The sequence below is a fragment of the Bactrocera dorsalis genome, chromosome 4 (assembly GCF_023373825.1).
Source record: "Bactrocera dorsalis isolate Fly_Bdor chromosome 4, ASM2337382v1, whole genome shotgun sequence".
NCBI lineage: Eukaryota > Metazoa > Arthropoda > Insecta > Diptera > Tephritidae > Bactrocera > Bactrocera dorsalis.
The window spans coordinates 7,922,202-7,948,174 of NC_064306.1; the positions used below are offsets into that span (position 1 = coordinate 7,922,202).

Sequence of the window (25,973 nt, forward strand, 5' to 3'; positions counted from 1 at the left end):
TCTATTGTAAAAATCGGTCTTGGCTACGAAAGAGTACGTGTGTGAACCGGTACTTATGTACATTTATTTTGTGCATTCTATATATACTTACATATGATTTAAATTTGTTTAAATTTGCCTATAGATTTAAAACTAACTGTGTGTTGTTTCTATTATTTTTGGAAACAACCACAATCATAGCTATTTTTTAATAAAATTTGCCTATTTAAATGTCAGTTGGACGTACGAAAGAACAGTTACTAGATGGCGCTGAGATATTGCACACTATTTACCACGCAGGGTGCTTCAAAGGTTTTGAAAATTAAATACTAAAAACGAAATTTAATCAAGTATGAATTGACTTAACTAGTGCCAACTATTAATCAAGATTAATAACTATTATATATGCATAATATTAATAACTATTATGTATGCATAATATTAATAACAATTATGTATGCATAATATTACCGATCATGTTCATCTATGCAGAATTGCGATTTTTCACATATCATTACACACAAACATTTTATTTACTAAGATTTACTGGCTTTTGTACACCCCTGTGTCGATAGCAAAGTACGCAACCTTTGAATAATAATTGAAGTTTACAATCCTTGACAAACTCATAGCGAAGGTTTTTTTCTAAAGAATTTCAATGCAGCGCTTCCTAATGAAGACACCATTGTCTCTTGTTTAAAAACATTGACATTGATTTAAAAATATTTTTTTAATCAAAATATAAAACTATAATGTTATCCTCTCCTCTAAATAAAACCGCTGAAAATCGAAGAGCACAATAAATCAATATAAGCTGCTTATCGTCATATTATTTTAAAAAATTTTTGTATTCGCTTCAATTTTTGTAAAAATATCGCCTATGTGCCTCTTTATTTATCCATTTATATTTTATCAACCATTCTCATTCTCTTTTTTGCTAGCTCTCGCATGCAAGCCATACATACATATGTATGTATACATGTATGTACAATAACAGAATCCACATATGCACATATGTTCCATGCATATTTGCTCTTATGCAATTTCTTTCATTTTCTGTTTTGCCTTCGTGTAGTGCAGTTGTTTTCTTCGTTTAGCTTGTTTTTCGGTACGCGAAAGTTAATAAACATAATAATAACTACTTTGTGCACTAATTATAAATACTTGTGAGCACATTTGATATAAGTGTAATATATTTTGAGTGAAATCCTTTAATATGTGTGTAGTGCGTAGTTTTACATTCGTTGGGCTCCGGCTGCCATTTTGTAAAATGTAAGTACGCGTAGTGTGGGTGTTGTAAAACGTTTTTGGAAGAGTGTTGCCCCTGCTACTGAATTAATTTCTTTTAAGTGTTTAGAAAATATTAAAAATTTATTTATGAGTTTATTAAATATTTTTAATGATATTAATTAAGAATTATTATTCATGTTATATAATGTATTATGAGTTATAAAATCATAAGTTTTTAACTCTTTAGAAAGTTCACTTTAAAAAATCGTTTCAGACACTTGTGTTTCAAAATGATAGAAATCGAAAATGAAGATTATATTTGAATAGATATTTCAGTAGTTCAAATCTCTCCTAGATGTTCTAGTTCTTCCTTCAATAAATCTTGTGCGCCTTAAAGTTGTTCGACAAATGCCAGGATTTGCAAGTTTTGAGTCGACTTCATACGTTCAATAAATTTTTCCAGAAGTTACGAATATTTACTTTTATGACTACAGTACGTTATCCAGCACAGTTAGACTGAGTTCAAACACTTAAAACCTTTGTCGTCCATACTATATTGTGTTGAAGGCAAGATCGTGTCGCCCGAGCACTTTGTGTTCTTAATCGTAACAGTTCGCTGCTACGCAATTCGGCATTTCTTTCCATTTTGAAATTCGTTCCATGGTTGCAATTGCTTTCAGTTCAGTCAATATTGTAGAAAGGGATGAGAATGTGCTATCAAAGTGATACAGAAAATTGTCGGTATCGAGTAGCTGGACTTGGGTGAATTCAATGAACAACAAAAGTTTTCGCGTGTAAAACGTGAAGTAGATAGCGACGGAACAGTCGTGTTTCATGTTTTTATGTTTATGTGGTTCTTTAAAAGACAGTGTAACTTGATATTATCCCATTGTTTGAATATTTCGAACATACGATAGAAAACTACGTAATTTTCGGTATACTGAATCATTTCTGCCTGTTTTTCGGGGAGCCTCGTTTTTCTGTGGAAGATTATGGTATGCTCTAGCTGAGCGAATGTGCCAAAAGTGAGTGAACACAATTGTGATAATTTTGACATGGAACACGAAGAGTGTAAGCCTTACTCGATAAAGATTGTTGCCAACCACAAGACTATATTAGATTAGATAAGTAAATGAGGATTACACCGCGACCTAGCGCCCTCTCCTAAGTCACAACGTCTCAAATAGCCCCAGCAAATTAACAAGTTTTAATATACTCTAGATGGTATTGAGGCGACGTGATACCTTTTCGGAAACATGGATACAATGGCTTTAATTCTGCGCCTACAGGCTGCCATGCAGTCCATTAGCAGTTGTTCTGGTGTTTCAGACCCCAAGTCGCAGAACCGGCAATTTGCACAAGAAGCTAGGCCCATGTTAAATAAGTGCTTCTTGAGTTTGCAATGGCTAGTGTAGAAGGCGACAAATAGGCGGAGTCCTTAACTTGGGAGATTGATTACATATTTAAACCTTTTGAGGTTGTAACCACCCATTTGCATGAGGCATGCCTCGGAGTTGTTGCCAAAGGCTCTCCCTTCCCATTGCTTCATCATTACGGAGCAGCTCTTTTATGATGTGGAGACCAACCGGTTCCGGTTCCAAACGTTCCGGTCCTACCATGTTGGTGGATGCTGCAAAGCGGGCAAGTTCATCAGTCAGTTCATTCCCGGCTATACCTTTGTGACCTGGCATCCAAATAAGGTGCACTTAGTTACATTCTGATATACTATTCAGTCGTTCTATACACTCTTGCACCAATAGTGAGCTTAGCTATCGCTTAGTATAGCTATACGTTCATTACGATAGTTGCGTTGGAGGTTTAACTCTATACACCGACTTATAGCAAATACCTAATATGCTCGGAAACCTACCCATAAGCATGCAGAGTTTGGTGCGTGGTCCTGCGACCCCTGCGCTAATTCCCTCCGACGTTTTCGATCCGTCAGTGTACCACTTGATTGTACTGTCTCTAAGCAGTAGCTCGAGGGCGGATTCGCTCCTCATGGAAGGATACCGGGTCCTCGCAACCCCTGTACACCTCTTCCATGAGGAGATCTTGCAGAGCGGTTAGCTCCTCTGTCCCCAGAGTCTCCGCGGGTAGTTCAGAGGCAGCACAGCTTCTAGTTTCCCCTTGGAGTTTGGTGGCTTGCGTTTGGCTGTCGAAGGCGCCGTCTTCACGCTTCCAGTCTTCACGGTTGGATTAGCGTTGACTGGTCCGCTTCTCCGAACCACGCTATTCCGCTTGCTACCGCATGCGGTGTTTCCGACTTTCCGCACCTTCAAGGCCGGGGAAGCACTGTTGCCTCTGACCCTGAGCAGCACTGCATGAGGACATGACGTCATCATCCTTCCTGGCATGCTTCTCAAACAGCGCCACCTTTTCAGGCGATATGGCATTCAGGAAACTAAACTTGCGTTTAGCTCCTGAACACCCCTTTCCTGTATCTGTACCACCGTTGTTTCCGTTGTCCTTTATTGTTTGCATTGATCTTTGCTTAGTCGTAGTTGTAGTTATGGTTTTTGTGTTGTTGCGGCATCCAACATCCTGCTGAGCTGTTTAAATCAACACCACCCACATCGGTTGGGGGGTGCCGAGTATGCCTTGCGACTTAAGTCTCTGCACCTCTGCAAGGTGCCTAACATTCGCAGAGGAACATAAAACTAGCAAAGGATTGCGACTATAGATGGAAAATGTATCTATTAGGATAACCCTAAACGCGATCATAAGGTGATCATATCAGAAGTGGGACCAAATTTCGTTCAGCGGTGATGCCCATTTCTGTCTCCATGGGTATATGCACAAACAAAATTTGGGACGAAGAGCAACCTGATGAGATTCAAGAGCTGCCATTTAATCCAGAAAAATATCGGTTTGGAGAAGTTTGGATGTATTGTTATAAGGATTCATTTGTCCATATATCCTCAAAAATTATCCCGGTGAGAACGAACCGTCAATGGCGATCGTTATTGCGCAATGATAACCGACTATTTGGCGCCTGAAATTGGAGCTCGTGATCTCGACGACAATTGTATTTATTAAGATGGTGCCACTTCCCACGCATCGCATCAATCAATGGATTATTTAAAAGAAAATTTCTGTGAGCATATAATTTCACGTTTTGGGCCAGTCGATTGGTCACCAAGATCGTGTGATATGACACCGTTCGACTTTTTCCTGTGGGGATATGTAAAGTCTAAGGTCTATGCGGACAATCCCACTTCGATTCTGGCCTTGGAGGAGTATTAGAAAATTGGACTCAGTGGATGGACCATCTGAAAGTAGCCGCAGCCAACATTTGAAAGAAATTACTTTCAAAACATAAATACCAAAGAATCTTCTTTCAAATGATAATAAACATACGCCATTAAATTTGAAGTTTCTGTGTTTTTTCTTTGATTTTTCAAGTTTTTGATCTTTGATTTTCTTCTGTCGCAATTTTCATAAAATATGCGCTTACATCCGAACTTATCCCTTCCATACTTATAATTGTTGCAATCCATTTCGGTCACCCCTGTTATTAAATGTTTTAATTTTCTACTTCGAAAACCTCTCTACAAAATTAGTTTATATTTTCATCGATTTAACAATGAAATCCACAAACTCTTCTCTTCTCATGCATATACGCAAAACCGATGTTTCTATTTCTCCCTTATGTTTTTCCTTAATTGCTTCATTATTTGTACCTTCGTTCATGTACATAAATTACACAGACGCCCATTTTAAAGAAACACCTTCCACTTACGTTCCATTGCATGTCTATCGATTTTGTTTTTGTGCCTTTCATTTTATATTCTGCCGTCGTGAAGTGTAGTGTGTTTTCTTCGTGCATTAAGTATTCAGCTAGTGCGAAAGTGAATGTTTATAAATTTAGTAATGTTATTTATAGATTTTCCATTGTTTAATATGGTGTACATATTTATGTAAGTGTTAAAAAGCTGCTAAGTTAAATACGAGTACATTATATCGCGTCTTTAGAATGTTGCATATCATTGCTTGTGTGTGAAATTGACAATTGCCTTTATGAAACGGGTTGCCAACTTTTCGGTTCGCACAGTATTATTTTAACATCGAATTCAATATAAAATATTGTCGAATCAAACATAGACATACTTACATACATAGATATATAAAAAAAAACATATAAGTATGTTTGTAACATAAAAGAATACGTCATCTTTTAAACGTATAGTGAAGAATTTACTAACTATTAATTACCGTGTCCGCAAAAAAAAAATTAAAAATAATGAAGCTCATGGCATTTTCGAATGAGTTTTGAAGAAGCATCAATCAAGATGTCAATGTATTTTGATTTTAAATTGGTAGTGGACTGAGTGAAGGAAGTAGTGAATACTTTATGAAAAAGAAAATATTTCCATAAATTCTGATAATTTGGTCAAAGTATACGCTCAAGAATACGTAATTTTACAACAAGCTGAAAGCTATTGAATAAGTTCAAAACATAGTTGAAAACAACATACTAAAACTCCCCATCGTTGCGGTATGTGAAAACCAAATTATTCGAATTCGAGGCCAAGTGTATAAAAAAACAGTAAATTTTACCATAAAATTACCTCACTTATGTTGAGACCAATAACCGTACGCAATACTAAACCCTGCAAAGAAAAATCAGTTTTCATTGTAGAATGACGTGGTTAAAATCTAGCCCGAATAAAATCGAAAATAATAAAGTTTCCAACGGCAGTAATCTCTAAATAAAGAGATTTGTAAGCGCCATACAAGATCATCGATAAAAAATCTAAAACAATAATAAAATAGGAAACGCTGAATTTAAGTGTATTTCATGAAATGTTCTATGATCTGAAGCTTCGTGGTATAAATTGACAAGTGAAAATGATAATAATTGTTACACAATATATTAAGCGATCAAATGTCAATATAAATGCCAAAAAACATTTTGTCTGATCTGGCAACAATATTCGTCTGATGTGCAGTGATTGTTTATATTCTAATCTGACTTAATTCCTACATTCTCGGAACGTAGTTTGTAGACATTTTCAACAAATTTTAACTATCGCGAAAATATAATTATGTATATGGGTATAGTACTATCCACCAATTAGCGTATCAGTATTAAACACCACAAATACGACTCTGTTGACTTTGTTCTAAAGTAAATCTATACACATAGGTGTACGCTTGGTGTGAATAATTGGTTTTATAGGTACATAATTTGTATATTTTGCAAATAGTTTGCTTGTAGTGTTATAGTGAACATTTGTTGTTGCGATTACTAATTCCGCTCTTCCAACTGCATACGTAGTAAGGTTTGTCCCGATAATCATCTACCTATAGTACCATTGTTACGCCTATTTTTCATGTGCCAAGAAAACGTTGAGATAAAAATAATCTTAAGCACAACTTTGTTGTTGCAAGCGCCGTTCAGTATACACACAAATTGTCTATCCAGCAGATAGGGCGTATAATAAGTGCGCTTTGCCAACCGAATACCACAACAAAAGCGCCACTAATTGCTTACGTAAGCACGCGATATACTTGATATTTTCATTTCCTTTGTTTCTGCTGGTATGAAAACGAAATTTGGATGCTCATATCTTTGTCTCCAGATCTAAACATTTGCTGTAACCTCTTCCTGTTTGTTTTTTGAGTCGCCGTTTCGTTGGCAGTAGCCATGCAAGCAGTAAGTAACTGTGTGTGGATATCATATGTATAGTATACATATATACAGATATACTATATATTTTGGTGGAAAAAATATCACACCTGCCGTTCGATGTCTGTATTCCACAGCTGCCAACTAACAACTGACTAGCGCGTACTGTGAGCAAACGCTATTTAGTACTTCGTGCTTCTTCTATATGTGTATATATTGTTGTATGTAGAATAAATACAAATGTACATATATTGCAAATGTGCTTCGTTCCACAAATTCAGTCTTTACTACTTTTGCCTTCGTTTTTATTATTTCTTCATTTTGATGTTCGTACGATTCGGTTTAGCAGCGTTCGCGTGTCAGGAAGGTACATGTCAGTGCAGCGAACAGTTTCTTATTACATTATTAGATTTCCAGTTGAGTTTTTGCAAGTCGATAATCTGAACACATAAAAATGTACTAATTTGTACTCATCAATTTTAGTATAAGAACATATTAAATTTTGTAAATTTATGCTGTGAAAGTGCCTAATTTAAGCAAACCGTAGTCAATTGTGTATAATGTCACAAAAACTCAGCGCTGAAAAGCTAAATTGTACTCGTAGTACTTGGCTACATATTATTTTGCGTTGCGTGAAGATGTAGAGTTGTAGCAACAAAGCGCTTATGTTTCTTACGTTAACTGAAGGCTACATAACGGGAGGTTCATAACAATTTTTATTTAATAGGTGCATAATATAAGTATTATGCCGTCAACGAAAGATTGAGTAGATTTAAGGGCAGATTTCACGTTACGTAACAGTTTTATGAAGATATACATATAATATACATATCTATGTATGTATACCATATATAGGTCTACACTCATACATCGTATACACGAACAAATACAAATGCAGCTACACGCATACAAACAAACAAATATGTATATGTATAGATGTGTGGGTATGTATCTGTGTGTGCGCTCGAGAACAGCAATCGGTTTTCATTCGTGTATTGCTCGTTATTGCACGACTGCAAAGCCGAATATGCGGCTAATGGCACGAACGCTGTTAGAGCGTCGAATTTTATGTTCCGTTGTCATCAACAGTATGTTAAATACAAACATAACATCTTACATAGCTGTTTGCTTTGCAGTAGGTACGAACATTTTGCCTTGGGTATGCCTTGCATGTACGATTTGCAAAGGGTTGAAAGACTGGTTATGGGCGCAATTTTTTCGCGTACATTACAGTGTGTGTTCTCAAAGTGAGAGATCGATCTTTAAAGTTTCCTTGTTTTGTGTCAAAACTCGTTTAAGTGCAGATTGTGTACATTTGTGTGTGTGATGATCGAAGCGGTTGCCATCAAAAGGCAACATCAAATAATAGTTGGGTAGACAAGAAGTGTTGCATTTTTAACTTTGAAAAGTAATTGAACATGCATACTAACACACATGCATTTGTATGTATGTACATATATTAATAATATTGTATATGTTCTTAAAATTGCAATTTGGCAAATGCGGAAAATATTCTATTCTTCAAGAGTTAAGATCAGTTTATTCAATTGAAATTTCCCCTGTGAGCGAGAACTTAGGATTCAGGCACTAAAGTAAATGGAAAGCCGGTGTGATTGGATGGAGCAGAAGTAGGACTTACTTACGGCATTACATAAGCCAATTTTTTACTGGAAGGTAATACAAATACAAATATACGTACACGAAACTATTAGTTTGAATTACACATGCTTGTGGAAGAAAATGCAAAATAAAATTTGCTGGAAAAAAATGGCAAAAAAAACAGACTGCAATGTACATATGTATATGCATGAATATTCGTAAAAGCAAAACGGTCGTCTGGAACAAATTGCATTGGAGGAGGAAAAAAAGCTCACCAAAACATGCAAATACATACATATGTGTGTACATACATATATGTATAAGTATGTGTATATAGAATATACAGAAATATGGTGAATTTAAGCGAAGCTAATAAACTGCACGAATTTCAGTATCTACCTGCATAAAAATTGCATCAACAGTAAAGTGTAATTGCGAATAAATAAATTTACGCGTCGCAGATATCTACACAAAGAACGACGTGTGTAGGTGCAGGTGAAAGTAACGCTGCAAGCAATTGATGTTTTAACTAAATAAACATACTGCGAAAAATAAACAGAACTATATTTACGATTTTTTAATAAATAGCAAATATTTGGATGCATAAAAAAATCGTAAAAAACGAAGCAGAGGCGAATAGGACAAAAGGAATGCTCGCGAGTTATTTACCACTTAACCAAATAAAGTTTGACGTAAATTTCTGTGGCAGAAGTTGATAGTGGAAGAGAAGGTACATCCACAGGTCTTGTGAAATTTTTGCGAACAAGTGGCCAGCAAAGAGGATGAATTTATATACATACATACATACTTATGTATATTAGAAGCAAAAATATTGCAAGCACTATATATTTTTCGGTGCAAAGAAAAACGGCTGGCAATGCTGGAGCGCATTACTAATAGCAAAAAAACAACAGCCAAATTTTGAAGAAACAGCCAACTTCAATTATCCCCGCATCACATAAACCAAAGTGAACTCTTTTTGAAGTAAATTCGAGATTTTACTTCGTTCTGTAAATAATTAACGACCCCGAGTATCGTATAGAACGAATGAAAAAAAAATATTCACCTAAAACATTACTACTTTCCTAAATTAAAAGTGTTAGGGTTGCCACATGTTTTGTTATTAAAAAGTCCCAAAACTATAGGTATACATATCCGTACATTTTCGAGCTCAATAAACCAGAGAGATTACAGATATCTCTCAAGTTGTAAAAATTCCGTGTGACTATTCCTTTCTTTCTTATAGAGTTAATTAAACCTTTTACAATGTGTGTATGTTTTAGATCCAATGAAAATTCCGTTGCGATTTGCTGAGTATAAAAATAATGTTCGCTCACAAATTATTCAAAATTTACACGATTTATAACCGGTAGACTGTCTGCCGGTTGTGGTGTTCCTTATCAGTTCTCTACACACGTTGTCTATAACATTCCTAGCATAAGTGTAAACTATATTTTTGACTGTTTCTCCAGTTATTGTAAAAAAATACCCGATCAATCTTTCGTAAACCTATTTCTTCCACGCACTTTTTTTCTACACATGTACACTCTGTAAATATAATTGATTAACATTATCCACTTTACATTACCAGCGGCTCTGTGCATATGTAAAATGAACGCTGTAAGCACATAACATAACCGAAGATGGTAAATAATTTCCAACGTATCGTTGAAAAAATCATTTCATCCCCGAATTAATGTTCGTACATAAACGAATGGAAATAGAAATAGATATTCGAGATTCTTAGTTATGTTAAACGAGTTCATTGTACTCATGAAAATGATGTATGTGAAAATATAATCGAGAATATTTGTTCATTTTTCACTTTGAGTTAATCTCAAATTTTTCCACGATTTGACGAATTTAAGGGTTCAATTAGAAGCGCTATACCATAACGTCATACCCAGAACCAAAATTCAATTGATAGGTATGATTATGATTACATACTACACAAATAATTTAAAGCAAGGGCAATGGTTCGAACCGCTGTTTTATATGGTTATGGTTATGGCACCTATACTAGAACCATAAGGGTGATAGTAATAGGGATCACAACAGTTTCGTTTCAGTATGTTTTTGTAGTACGTTTGACATAAAAATTCTTAGGTTATGACGTTATGAGGGCAATATTTTAACGTCTATCTTTATAATTACTACTAAAGTTTGAGTTTTACTCCTTTGGATCTCCTAATTTTTCACTCGTTACATAACACATTATCGATTACCTTTAAGCATATTTAACCAATAAGTTACAGTTTATTTACAAATGCAAGGTATTTTTATACCCTGAACATTATTATTTTTATTATTATTGATTACATTAAGTTTGACAATGAATAATTCCGAGAAGGAAAATTTGAAGACCCCATAAAGTTATACATATATAAATGATCAATCTGTGTCGAATTATATCCGTCGTGTCTGCCCATTTGTACATACGCGAAGTTTTCCCGGATTATCCCGCCGTTATCGGACAGTATAATATAAAGTTGCCACAACTTAACCGAACCAATTCAAGTCCTTGTATGAAAAGCTTTTTTATTTGATAAGTTATTGTTACGAATTTTGGTATAACTTATAATCTCAGGTATCGCTACAATCTCCGAACATATTGCTCAGATCGGAACACTATAGCAGCCATTTATACTGACCGATTAAAATCGTGACAGTTATTTTTAATACCCTTTTATGCTATAAAAATGCAACTGTGAAGGGTATTATAGTATCGGTTTCCTGTATTTTCTTTTTGAAGATCGCACATGAAGAAGAAACCTTCGGAGAACCTATATAGTATATATGTACATTAGGGTGTGTCATTCTGGGGCAACCTTTTTTTTCAACTGAAAAACAGGCTCAAAACTTTCGAAAATGTGTAAAAAAAAGTCACTCAAAAGATGAGCTCTTAATATTAATATTAAGAGGTGCCTATTTCAAATTTTCTGTTTTCCATATAAATTACATGGAAAAAAAATCATTTTTTTTTGTGGTGGTTATTGTGCGGAGGTTTTATATGTGCCCCGATAGCTGCCAGTAGGGATGGTAAACTCGATTCCGATTCTACTCGAAAATCGAGTTTTCTCGTAAAATAATCGATTTTTCGGAATCGATCTCCAGTAGTCGAAGTCGATTAAGAATCGGCTCTTGACATTCGAAAAGATGATGATGATGAGATGATGTATTCACAAATATTGACATGAATTAGTATCCAAAGCAAGGGTATAATCTGCGAAAAAAATTTCACATCGGACCACTATAGCATGTACATATATAGCTGCCATACAATCTGATTGATTAAAATCGAGATACGATCTTTTTTTACCCTTTTTTATGCTATGCACCTGTGATGGGTATTATAACTTATGCCGAAGTTAAAGATTTTTCAGTTTTTTTCCTTTTACAACCTTTTGTGTTGACACCTATGACAAATATAATGAGCGTAGCGAAGCTTATCGTTATAACTAGAGCCACGCCTGCGTCGTTAGCTCTATTTTAACCAGGCACTAAAGAAAAAATAAGCTAAAATGTATATACACATGTACATATGTATGTAAGAAAAATATACATACTTACTTATACGCACATTTGACGTTCCATTAATCAGCCGTTTTTATTTATGTTAAGATCGAGTTATTTTTTTGATTATTAATTTTAAGATTTTTCCGATTTTAAAAATTCTGGTAGCTCTGCTCCGACTGTTATTACGAAAAATCCACTCAAACCATACAAACAGCCGGGTGGCTGCAAATGAATGAACCTTTGGTTGTGTGCATGCAGGCAGTCGCTTTTTGTGTCTCGTTATGCTCTACCTCGTAATTTTTCTGTCTTTGCTTTAGTTTTGTTTCGGTCATGGTTTGAATAAAATGTGTATATAATTTGTGTTGCATATTTGTTAATAAAAATAGAATAAATTATTTAAATATTTTAAAGAACCAAAAAGTAAGCTGCTTTAACATCTCTGATAAGTGTTTACATGAAGTCTGTGTGACAAAGTGTTCAATTAATTCACTATACCGATTAATGTGAAGAGAAGGATCAGCATAAATGTTGAATGCACACACATATGGTATACATATGCGCGTACATTGTCGCTTGCTTATACATATGCGCTTATATACATACTTTAGTATATAGATACCATTCATTTAGGTGAGCAAATAATAATATATTAGTATGTACACAGAAAAAATATTAAGCAGTAGACAAGAAGTTGCGTGGTCGCAGATAAGTGAAACACTGGCGAGAAAAATTGTGAAACGAAACTTAAAAGACAACATACTGAAAAGCAAGTGCTACAAATTTACGCATAAATGTACCTTTGCACAAAAATGAGATAAGAAATACTTAAGATATTTTATAGCTTGGAGGAGTGATCGCATTTAGGGGTGAACCCCACACCTGTGGGATCAATGAATAGTTATAAACATACTGTCGTACATACATATATTATTTACATATGTACATACAAATATATACTTTTACGAGTATAGTACACATTGCTATTGAGTACTGGAATTTTAAATGCAACGTTATCATACTTACACCGATAAAAGATATGTAAATCTTTTTAGCCATAATTTTACATATGTATTGCAAATACAAACACAATAAATACAAACAAATACAATGTACAATAATCCATACCAAATTTCGTAAAGATATCTTGCCAAAAATCAGTTTTCCCTTCAAAGACTCGATTTTGAGCCATCTGCTTGCACGACAGCTGTGCTTCGGCGGAGCTGACAAATGTGCTGCGTCTTGGGCAGAAAAGGGCGTCTGCAAAATTTCAGAAGGTTACCTCAAAAACTGAGGGACTATTTTGCGTATATACAGACAGACCCACGGACTTTGTTAAATCGACTCAGCTCCTCGTCACGTCCATTATGTCTATATAAAAGTACATTCCTTGTTTATGCCTTTTAAATTTTGGGGTTAGAGAACAAGAACAAATATTAATCATCAAAAATCGCTTTATAGTTTTTCAAAATATCCTATATACTTTTGCAGGGGTTTGAACCAATTGTTGAACTACTTTTTTGACACTCTGTCTGAGGTGTCTGCAAAACATGCGTTCTGAACGCGTCAATCCCCTCTTCAGGTGTCGAAAAACCTTGACCTCTTAGTTTACTTTTTATGTACGGGAATAAAAAGAATCCATTCGAAGCCAAGTAGGGACTATACGGTGGATGACTCATCAAATCGGTGTTTTGAGTATTCAAAAATTAATTTAAGTAAATATGCCAGAGCTCACACTGTCTTGGTGAAGAGTTAGCCACCTCCTGGATGAGAAAAAATGTTCGCGATTTAATTCCGTGTTGAATATTTTAAGTTACTGTATACGACACAAATAGCGCTCATATGAACATTCTTAGAATGTGTGTGGAACATCAAAATGTCAAACTCTACGATAAAGTTGTGAGTTGCCAGATTGCAACACTAGGGTTACCAAATCCCGTAATGTAAACTTACTTGTTGTTGATGATGTTGTAACGGCAGAATTCTGCGAAGTTGGCAGTCTTTGACCGAATAAAAAATCCGCATCCGTTCCGATTACGTAGACCCGACTGTCGTGGGAAGGGATAAGCCGCCTGGTAGTAAACATAAAAAAATTTAGAACTCAATTTTATATTACTCTTAGTAAATACTTTAACTTTTTTGAACTTTGATTGTGTGTAAAAATTTTTAGTATGCTTTGAAAATTTTAAACTTGACGAAAAAATTAAAAAAAAAAAGAAATAAACAATTTGTAGATAAATAAAATGGTACGAAAAGCAGATTACTTCGCGTTTTTTGAAGGTTATATCGGTCGGTTCTTTCGCAACGTTTAAAAATACATTCATATATACATATGTAAATAATTACTTAACCTAAGAGAATGTGTAATGTGAATAATTAAGAGAATAATGGTTTGCTTTGTGCTATATTTTTTTTCTGCGCGATTAATTCTTAATCTGGCTCCCTGCAGAGTTATTTTCCTTCGTATTACTAACGAGTACAATACAAGTTTAGGCTTAGGGTACATTTTCGGATGTGATCTAGCCAAAGAAGCCTTTTGCGTTGCTTTTGCAGAGTGTTTGATCGCATAATCGATTTTTCTCTTATTTATAGTGTATTATAAATATTAGCATGGAAACTAACCCATACACAGCATATAAGCCATAAGCTTAGTATGTAAGAAAGAGATTAGCGATACACTTACATAGGATTTGCGGCCTTCAGAAACTCCTATGCACTTTAATAGGAAAAGCTGGTAGCGCTATTGGATAATTAACTGGTGATTTAACCGATAGTTAAGTTGCCGAGTGGTAATTCACTTTTTGGTGGTTACTATTCCAACTTACCGTAGTTTGTTCATAGCAGCTAAGAAATCAATTATGAGCTGAATCCCTAGCATTTAATATAAGATTTTTTAGCGTTCAAAATTAGTTATACCCCTAATACATATACCTAGAAATAACGAAACTCTTCACATAACCAAATGCTAACCATTTAAATATTTTTTTACTTTATTTGCAGCCAAATGATTTGTTTATATTAGATATTCAGTTTTATATTTGCAATAAAAAATGGCTGATTTTGATACAAAATATAAAGAAATGCAGAAATATCTGCCGTTTCTACAAAATGTCATCGAAAAATTGCGCAGCAGCTCCGAACAAAGTGATGATAATCCGCGCAAGGCGCAATTGAAAAAAATGGAGGTGCTGCACGACCTACTGAAGAGCAACAGGAAAATGTACGTTGCATAAACAAAAAAACTAATAATTCGAACTGAAAACTAATAACCCGAACTGTCATCATTCAATTTGTCAAAATATAAAAATCATTTTTTTTTATTATAAAAATTTTCAGGTTAAAAATGGAGACTTTACTGAAATGTGAGGGATTATTAATAAAACTGCATAGCAAAATGGAAAGGGTAGGTTCAAGCTATTTTTTTTGCTAATTTTTGCTAATTTTAGTTTTTATAAACATAGCTTTCATTGATTAGTATATTTTTTGTTGTATTTTTGAACGGTTTTAATTAATAGCAATCGTTTGCATTATCTATCACACTTAATTTTGTAATTTGTAAAATATGTTTTTTTGGTAATATAAATATTAAGTTTATAGATATTAAGTAAGTTTACACCTGCTTAAAGTTCTTTGCTGAAAAATTTCGTAAAAAAAGAGTCAATCAATAGGTGGGTGGGTCAATGAGTATCATAATACGTCATATCAGAAATCTAGAGCAGTAAAATGCCCGACTTTTAACCTCTGGCAGTATTTGTAATTCCGAAATTAAAACATAAAAACTAAGTTACTCTGATAAAGAGGTTCTGTATGATCAAGATGCCATTGAAATATGCAACTACAATAAAGAAATGATTCAATATTGATATCATTGGCCTCAAAAAGCGAAGTAAATGCCTCTCGTAGTGAACGAGGGCAAGACGAAATATCTCCTGTCATCAAACAAACAGTATTCGCACTCGCGATTTGGCTCCAACGTCACTATTGACAGTCATAACTTCGAAGTCGTAGATAATTTCGTTTATCTTGAAACCAGCATTAACACCAACAACAACTTCAACTTCGAAATGCAACGCAAAATAGCTCTTACCGACGTTTTCGGACCGAGTAGGTAATTGAGAAGTAAAGTCCTTTTCCGACGAACCAAGACCAAACTATACAAGTCGACGTTACGAGTTTTCGAGAGAAAAGTTCTGTGGAAGATTTATGGTCCTTTGCGAATTGATAACGGTGAATACCACAGTCGATGGAACGATGAGCTGTACGAGATATACCACGAAATTAACATAGTTCAGCGAATTAAGAGACAGTGGATACGCTGACTAGATCATGTCGCCCGATTGGGTGGCAACACTCAAGCTCTGAGAGTATTCGACGCAGTACCCGCCGTGGAATGCGGAGGCAGAGGAAGACCTTCACTCCGTTGGTAAGACCAGGTGGAGAATGACCTGGGTACACTTGAAATCTTCTATTAGCGCCAAACTGCGAAAAGGCAGAACGACGGCACGTTGTTGTAAACTCGGCTATAATCGCGTAACTTCGGTGTATACGCGAATAAAGAAAAATGAAAGAAGAAGGTAGCCACTTGTATTATGTCAAGAGTTGATTAGGCACGAGGCAATAATTTTACATCATCAAAACGGTCGGTCTTATATTACAAGGCCGGTTAAAAGCTCTTTGGAAAACAGCGCCTGAGAAGTTTTGTCTCACCCTTATAAGGCGGGTGAGATAGGGCATAAACTTACTCTTCTGATTACTGTTTATTCCGGTCGATACCGAATGCTCTAACTGGAATACAATTGACATCCGTACAAGGGACGGATCATTCTTGGAACTGCGTAGTTCTTTGCGCACGGAATCCACAAATCGCCCGAAAAATGGGTAAATGTTATAGCCTCAGATGGATGGTTTCAAAAAACGCACAAATATAGTTGTACACCAATATTCGTACATACAAACATATATAGCATTAAGTTTTCTAAAATGTTTAGCTATTTATTCATAAATGTTGTAGACACGTTTTGCCATATTAGAGTAGCTGATAAGAATCTCAGTTTTATCCTTGTAAATATCCATACAAAATTCACTATATTTTTATTTTCTACATTTTTTTCATTTGTATTCGTTTTTCATGTTGCTTGTAATTATTTCGTTCGGTTTAAAAAACGCACACATCCCTACTATACAAAAACAAAAAACAATGAGCAGATACCCTTTTTGCAGAGTGATAATGAAACTTCCAAACCAACTAACCAAACTTCCAACTTAAATCATAAAACCACAAAGTCAAATACAGAAGTGCCAAGTGAAAAAAATACAACAGTGTGTAGTGTTGATATAGTTGATATAACTGGACCAGAGAGTCCGCCACCGCAGCCATTGGAGGAGGAGCCACCTGTAGAAATACCTACAGAGAGGCGTTGTTCACCAGTGAATGATGTAAAATCGTCAAAATTCGAACACCGCGATAAACACAAACACAGTTCAAAGCATAATGAACGTAATTATCAACATCACAATCAGCAACAACAGGGGCGCCATCACTATCATACTCAATCACATGAGCAAAGTCATCAAAAAATAAATCTTAATAGAACTGTTGATAAAAGTAAGGAGCATTCAAATGATGCATCAAATATTTTTCACAGACGCCGTATGGGCGCGGAAAGTGCGGCTGATGCAGCAAACACAGTTCAAGGTAATAAATGTCAATTCGATCCGTTAAGAAATCGCGATCCGCGCGCATCGAATGCATTTAACCACGAAATATATTCACCTGAAGAATGTTGGGATGACACGCCTGGTACAAGCTTTAATGCAAACCACACTACAGTTTCAGCCACTCATGATACTCCCAATAGTTTGCGCGATCAGTCATATCATGACACGATCTTTAATTTTAAGAAAAATGTGCCGAAACCGGGAGAAATGTTTTCACGTGTACGAAATCTTGAACAGCCAACTACTGTATCCAACAGAAGTGCACCCTTTTCAATACCTGTTAAAGTGCCTACTATACCGGATGTGCTGAAAAGCCCACCATTGTCGGCTAGCGATATCTCAGACTTACTCAATGAGAGTGGCGACAAAGGTACACCAAGTATCTCAGAGATTGGTATACGACGCCCAGTAAAGACCACAGTTTCTAGTAACATTGGCACAACCGATCAGATATCGCTTATGGAAGCTGCAACACTGGATAAAGTGCGCAAAAAATTCGCAATTGTTACGAAAAGTTCGCGAGACAGTCCGGATGTGCTCAAATCGCCGACTACAATTACGCCCAAAGATATAGCAATACCTTTGCCAAAAGAGCGTATAGCTTTAAAATATAATCCACACCCGCGGACAGAGCGTAATACATTATCGGTTAGTAGTAATAGCAGTTGTGGTAGCGATATACATGTTGCACAACCGGTTGATCCACGTTTGAATTATAATCGTTTTAATAACGCTGGGAATAATTTGACAACGATGAACTCGTCAAATCCATTAAACTCAGCTGCGCCACATGACCCCAGGCTACGGAATGTCGCTGCTACAAGCATGACTTCCAGCCTGTATAAACAATCACAGAACCCACAATTAAAGCCCGCATCTCTGCCGATTAAGCCCCAATCCACAGTTGTGTCACCACAGATCAATACTCCAAAGGTCAAGCCACCAGTAAAACAGTCCCATATACCCAGTTTGTTAGACGTTAAGGTAATGGATCCACGAGTACCATACAATGCGAGCTTCCCAAACACACCAATGGAAGCAAGGCAACACGTGGCAAATAATATGCCACCAAGTCAAATACATACAGGCATATTTTCCCGCAGAGATTTCTCTGTAAATAACTATGGCGGTGCGCCGGTGCCAACATCACTAGAACGGTCCACAGCACCGAGAAGTAAAAGTGGTTATAGCAGTGAGGAAAACTGGGACTCGGATCCGGATACCCCAGCTGTAACAAAAGCTGTCATACAGTCACAGCCAGCCACACAAATTCAACCATTTATTGAACTTGTGAAGGCAACGGATGGACACGTGGATGCGAATCCTCGAACCAACAAACCACCCTTGCTACCTACACCGACATTCGTACGCACAAATAGCGGCAACGGCTCAATACCGCCGCACATCGTAAACCCACATTTTCAGCAACATTCCCATAGTGTGCCACAATATTCCACTAACTGTAAGTTTAGCGCCTTGTTGAACGATAAAACGGAACGTTCGAAATATTTCAAATCGAAAAAACAAAAGAAAAGTGCGCCACGTACCTATGTTGAGTATAAACAGGCAAAAGCGCGTGCTGCTGCAGAAGATGCGGCCCGGAAAGCCGCCGCTGAGACCGCAAAATCGCCAAATGTCGCAACCAAAGATATTGGTGAAGTGAGTGCAGTTGATAGCAGTGTGTTGGCGAAGCTTTCAGAACATCCACCCGTCGCCTCAACATTGGATAAATTATATCGTAGCACAAACTTTACTAGCACCGAATTTCCTAAAGCCAAAACTAGCTTTAAAATACCAAAGAAACTTGTCGAAAAAGTGTCAGAGAAAACCGAAGCAGAGCCGAAAGCCGTTGTTGAGAAAAAGGGAGATATTAAAGACAACAACGAGTCATTAGTGTCGGAGCAACCAAATAAGGATCAAATTATTAACAAGTTGACAGCGGTGTTCAAAGCCAAAGCAGGGAATACTGCAACTATAGCGCAAGATGATAAGAAGAAAACTGAAAAGAAGTTGCAAATACCAAAGAAAGTGCAGGGCGGTGTTAGCGCTAAGAATGAGGGAAACAAAAGTAATAATAAAGAAAGTGCTAACAAAGAAAGTGTGGATATAAGCATTAAAAACAGTGAAAAAGTGAAGAAGAAGCCTGCAAACAAGCGTGTAGCGCAAGCTAAATTGCAAACAACAACAACAACGACAGTTGATGCAAAGGCAGAAATTAGCGATGATGCTACCAAAGATGTCGTGGAAAGCATCACGTCTAGGACTTCCAAAGGAATGGAACTAAATAATAAGATTTCACAAATTAATGCCGGTTCTTCCGAAGAGGCAGTAAGTACTACGATTGAACCAAAAGAAACGAATGAAAATAAAAATACTGCTGAGGTTAACGCCCCTATTGAATTAGCTAGTAATGATAAAAGTGATTCCGATAAAGTCAGTACACAGAACCTAATTTCGAACAGTGTAGCAAAAGCCGAATTTAGTGAGACAAAAAATATGCCAACAAAGGAAGACGAGAGTGTATGTCCGTCAGCAGCTTTGTTTTTGAAAAACCTACGAAGTTTCGGGAAACCTGCGCGTATACTAAAACGTCGTAATACTATGATGGTCCATGGTAGTTTACCCGAAGTGGACAAAGACAAAATGTTTCCCATAAAATCATTGGTTTACGAAGATATTCAAGGAGCTAAAGAAGAAGAACTTCGGAAAGAGATTGACGCTAAAATACCCAAAAGTAATAAATGTCTCGCTGAAATCTTTCAAAAAACCGATGATAATTGCAAGGTTTCAACACAAAATATCATTTCCGGTAAACGGCGTACACGCACGAATGTTAACTTCAATGAAGTCCAACGTTCATTAGAAATTTTTAACCACAAACGGCGCAGTGAACCATTGAAGCAGCCAGTCGAGAAGACGACACCAGCAGCAATAAAGAAAAAGATCTCCCCTAAAGGCAAGAAGGGAACCAAAGGCAAGAAGACGCATGAGACAAGTGTTGATATTACGTGTGACGAAGAGTTAGCTGCAGCTGGGGACCCTGAAAAAGCGATTGTAGTGAAGGCAGAGAAAAAACCAACGAAGCGTAGAAGCGTCAAGGCTATAAAATGTGAACAGGCGTTAGAAGCGAAAGAGCCTAATAACGAGGAAATTGACGATACGAAAGAACCAGTTAGAGAAGCAGAGACGGTAAATGTAGTGGAGAAGTCGGTTAAGCCCACCACCAGAATTGGTACCATAATGGATGAAGATGCACAAAAACGTCATCTGTTGGAGAGCTTCGTGCAGGATATACTAAATCCAAAAAAGGACAAAGCGCAAATATTCAGTTTGTTATCACAAATATTGAGCGAAGATAATTTAAAATTCGTAAAAGAAATCGTGGAAAGCGCAGCCGATAAAACTGCAATCCCAAACGAAGAGGTAAACGAGGAGGTGCTTGAAGAAGACAACAATATAGCGACATGCGACAACGAAGCACTGACGGTTAATAATACCGAGGAAACAACAATAAATAACAGCAAAGCAATTGTGTGTGCAACAAAACCGACTAAAAGCAAAGGAAAGGTAAAGAAAAAGAACGAATTAGATCGTCTAAACGAAGATATACGCACCATGTTCATCAGCCAAGGCGTGTTGACGGCCACGGGTCGCCGAATGTGCACTTTAGTCGCTGCAGCCGAAGAAGCAAATAAAACCGATGTCAGTGTGAATAAAAAGCCACATCCACACGAAGTGACGGAAGACGAAGTAAAATTGAAAACATCAATTGCAGAAGCCGGCAATGAAGTGCCAATAGTACCGCGTATACGTAAATCTAAGGTTGTGCTAAAGCCTATAAATCTTAAAGAGTTTCAAAAATGTACAGAAACTGAACTACTTGATGCAAGTTCTGACGCGACGCCACCAAGAAAAATGCCTATACTCAAACCGCATACACCCATAAAGCAATCGGAAGTAGAAGATGATAGCGATAAATTAACTGAGCGACCGCTGGCTAAAAAAATCAAACTAGATATCGACGAGAAGCGGGTGAAGCCCGGGCCGAAATGCAGTAAAAAACAACCGATTGTCTTGTCATCCGATGACGAAGAAGATAACAGTGATAAAAAGGTTATTCAGCTTTTGACGGAGAAACCCACAGCTTCTACCAATGCTAAAACGAAATCACCGCTGATAAAGAATACAAATAAGGAATGGCATTCGCAATCCAAATGGGCTAGATGGTGCGTATTGTGCGACATAAAAATAAGCTATCCCGCCACACATTACATGCGGCAACACGATGAATTTTACGCTGCACGTTTGGCACCTGAAATATTGGAAAAACTTAAGGCAGGTGAAATGTCCAAGGCTCATTTCGGTGTAAAAAGCAAGACATTAACAAGCTGGTTCTATTGCTGTCCATTTTGTTTGGAACATAAACGCATGAAACAGCCCAACTGGGTAGAGCATATAAACACGCATACGGGTGAATACAACTTTGAATGTAGCAACTGTCATCAACCTGGCGCCAAAAGCTGGCAACTTGAAAAACACATCAAAACGAATTGCCTTGGTGCGTCAGTTCTGTGCAAGTACGCAATGCCAACTGAACCAGTGCTGCGTATGCATGTCTGTCAGCTTTGTAATTTCATACAGTTGTGGAAACAGAATATCGATAATCACCTCGTTACGCAACATGACATTGCAAAATCGAAAGTCGCCAAAATGTGTTATACAATTGAACTATTCGACACTAGAGATGTGAGAATAGTCGATTATGCGAGTGGGCTGAAATTGGAAACGAAAATAATATACGAAGGTGTAATTAAGCCCGACGACTTGGAGGCTTCGACCACGGAAACCCCGTTAAAAGCAGACGCGGCAGAAAAGAGCAAAGATGAAAGTTTTGACAGCGATGATATACCGATTGCGCAAAGCTTGCAATGTAATCAAGTTGCTGAAGCTAAAAAGATCGCTGTGGAGCGCGCTTTAAGCTCCAATATATTCGTGCCTACACGTGAGACGAACGAGTCACCAACAATGAATAATTTTGCACAAAGTTTATTTACAAATGAGCAAGAAGCTGTTGGCATAGGTTCCACGGCTGCGGCTGTAGGCTCTAGTAGCATATCGATTGCTGAACGCTTAACTCAGAAGTTCAAGAGCATACAAAGCGGTAAAGTGCACACAACGGCCAATGCCTGTAAGATCTTGGAAATACCAAAAGCAACTATCATTACCAATAAGGTCCTGGAAACACCAAACGCAACTACCGCTGAAGCAATAGATCAGACAGAGCTTACGCAAAGTACAGTTGATGAGTCTATTGGCGCATCGAGCAAGGAACTCGGCAATACAATGGTAGAAAACCAGTTGAACTCATCAACCGAAACAGCAATCTCCACAAACGAGGTAGTCACAACACCGGACGACGACCTGCCGACGTCAGGTGAACTAGTAGCCGCAGCGACAAGTGAGCGTATAACCGATTCACCCATTGAAGATGACGATGACAACTGGGAGGATATTGAAATTACAGAGTCTGCGCCAAGCACTACATCATCAACGGTTTCAGCGGCCTCAAGCACAAATAATAAAGGAGGTAAAGCTAAAAGTAAGAATGTGTTGCATAAGCTTAATCGACTGTATGCAACGAATAATAAGCTAAAGAAGAGCTTGACTTTAACTATTGGAAGTAGAAAGAAAGAAGATAAGAAGGAGTCGGCGGCTAGCAATCCCGCAAATAAAGAGCATGCAGCACAGAGCGCTGTCCTAAGTGTGGAGAAAACAAATGAAGCCACAATCGAGAACTTAGCTACAGCCAAAGCCACTTCAACAGACACCGCTACACCCGCCATGGCGACAGTTACGACGCCATGCACGACCACGCCTGTGGCGGTAGCTCCCACCTCAATACCGCAATCACCTACAAATATAGCGCCAGCTACAACTACCAGTGCCATGCCGGAAAATGAAAATATAACTGTAACTACGACTACACCCCTTAGTGTTACCACAAATGTCGGTTTTCGTCCTTTAATTACAAATCTAGACGACTTGTTGCCCGATTCACCATGCAATGATCCCATAGATCTGGTGCCAGAACTGACACCTATAGAATCGCTGCAAGATCTCTGTGATGTTTCATCTATACTCAATTCCGATTATATGTCCGATAATTGGTTGACAAATACAACTAATACAAATATAAATAACGATAATAGTCAGCAGGCTAACATGCAAGAGGCTTTGGATTTCGTTAAAGAACAACAAAGTGTACAAAGTAGCGTCAGTACGATCGCTCCACTGATGACCTTGCCGACAATTCAGCGCATACAAAATATCGGCTTTTCGAAGTCGGTGGAAGATAACACATACAAATTTTATTGCCTCTCCGACAACTGTACTTTTCTCTATTCGAGTGAGTTGATTGGACTGGAGAGTCATTTTAGTTGCGAGCATGCGCAAGCTACCTGGAATGGCTATTGTCACAGTTGTAAAGCCTATGTTGAGTGTAGCGATGCAATCGCAGATAGTATATTACCACTTTCTGCCGAACTAACTCACTTGCGTTCAAAACACTTGATTGCAATGAGCACTGCACCCATTTTACCAGTTGTAGAAGAGTTGCGGCAACCATCTAAATCTAACTCCCCAGTGTTGGATGAAGACAGACCACGTATTAAGATTAGACGCTTGACGGGGGACTGTCTTTCAACAACGCCAACACCTATCTCAAATCAAAGCTCCAAATCGGTTTCGACTTTTGATGAAAACGCACAGCTTGTTGAATTAACACCCGCAGGACCACGTTCGACAACAACGATTGCAACTTCATTCTTAAATCAAATACCAACAGCCGTCGGGCAATCACCAGCTGAAAATAGACATTTTGAGAATATTGGCGTGCAATCTAATGCTTGTGCACCTAATGTCATAATGCCAAGCACAAACACGCCTTGTCAATTACAAATTGCCAGCGTAGTTAGTTTGCAAGATAAAAAATTTGGCAATCCAGTCGGATCGGCGGGACCGCTACCAGTAATTTCAAATGTCTGCAGTTTAAATTCCCGTTCCGTATCGTCACCTGTTAATAATGTCGGTTCGCTTTGGGCCCAGCACATAGTGGACGAGCGTGCCGAACTGGAACGTTCGGCCGCTGAGTCTATGGAAGTATCGCGTATATTATCCAATACTCACGCGAATAAACGTTTAGAGAGCAGCACAGCAGCTAATACAACACGCGCTGTTACTGATTCACCTGAACCGGAAGTGATAGCAGAAACCTTACCGGTCGCACAAGCCACTAGCGGCAATTACCTGATAACCCAAACAGTTTCGGCGCAATACGTTGAAGGTCGCTTAGGTTTCAATATATCGATTGCGAACAATCCTTCAATGCGCTCGAGTCGTTCGGACTCGGGTAGCAATGCCAGCACATCGTCGGCTATTGTCGCAACAGTGCCACAATTTAAATGTATGGCGAATGGTTGCAAATACCAGACGCGCTTACCCGTAGCCATGATCGATCACTTGCATTTCCACGATCGCCAGAACTTTAGCGCACAACGTGAATATCTGCGCTGCTCGCAATGCACATTTTTGGCTGAAGATGTAGATGGATTTGTGCAGCACACAGAACAAGAACACGGTATGTTTATGCGTAGCTCTACGAATACCGAGACTGTGGGCGATATAGCCGGTAATACAGACAGTAACGGGAGTCAGCAAAATTCCGTTGGTAAGACAATTGCAAGCAAGGATACCAATAATAAGCAAGAGCAAGGAATGGTGCAAACTTTCACGCAAGAAACATGGGAGACTGCTTTGAAGGAGATTGTCGCTACAACTGGTGTACCAGGTAAATATAACTATTTATATACATATGTATAAGTGAAATTATGTTCTAATATTGGTACCGTTGGAGCGCAGGTATTTTTCCTTCCACTTTAAACGTAATCATCTCCACATCTTTCTTTTGATTTTCCGAGAATATCCTTCTATAATATCCTGCTACAATAATTCTGGTTCATAAGTTCAACTAACTCCTACTAGTACAATTTACAATGGTGTGGTTTCTGTGTTTTAAGTCTACGGTAAGCAGGAGTTCTAGCTTGCTTTAACTCTTATAAGAGATTTGAACATGAGATTAGTTTAACATCCTTTCCCCACTTTTCGTGTCCTTTTTGTACCTCCAATTGGAATGATATGCGCATCTTATTCAAGTATTTAAGCAATTAGCATATCTCCTCCAGATACCTAATCAAACACAGCTCTATTTTCTGTCTCGATCTGCCGCTCCATTTGAGATTTCCTC

At 37.5% G+C, this 25,973-nt stretch overlaps 1 protein-coding gene and 1 long non-coding RNA gene across 9 annotated transcripts in view; one reads left to right on the plus strand and one right to left on the minus strand.

Annotated features, from left to right (window-relative positions):
- The first annotated feature begins 983 nt into the window (after positions 1–983).
- LOC105232190 (uncharacterized) overlaps positions 984–25,973 on the plus strand; it is a 31,746-nt gene continuing 6,756 nt past the window's right edge. Inside the window, exons 1-4 of one of the 8 annotated variants that reach the window (XM_049456646.1) lie at positions 984–1,251; positions 14,954–15,173; positions 15,290–15,356; positions 17,159–25,517. In XM_049456646.1, coding sequence (XP_049312603.1) covers positions 15,004–15,173; positions 15,290–15,356; positions 17,159–25,517 — 8,596 coding nt within the window. In that variant the 5' untranslated portion in view covers positions 984–1,251; positions 14,954–15,003. The other 7 variants (XM_049456645.1, XM_049456644.1, XM_049456652.1 and 4 more) reach the window with 7 other exon arrangements.
- On the minus strand, positions 5,978–7,033 carry LOC125778493 (uncharacterized). Its single transcript, XR_007422750.1, has 2 exons — positions 6,952–7,033; positions 5,978–6,876 (listed from the first exon to the last, which is right to left on the minus strand). It is a non-coding gene; the product is annotated as an uncharacterized LOC125778493 (long non-coding RNA).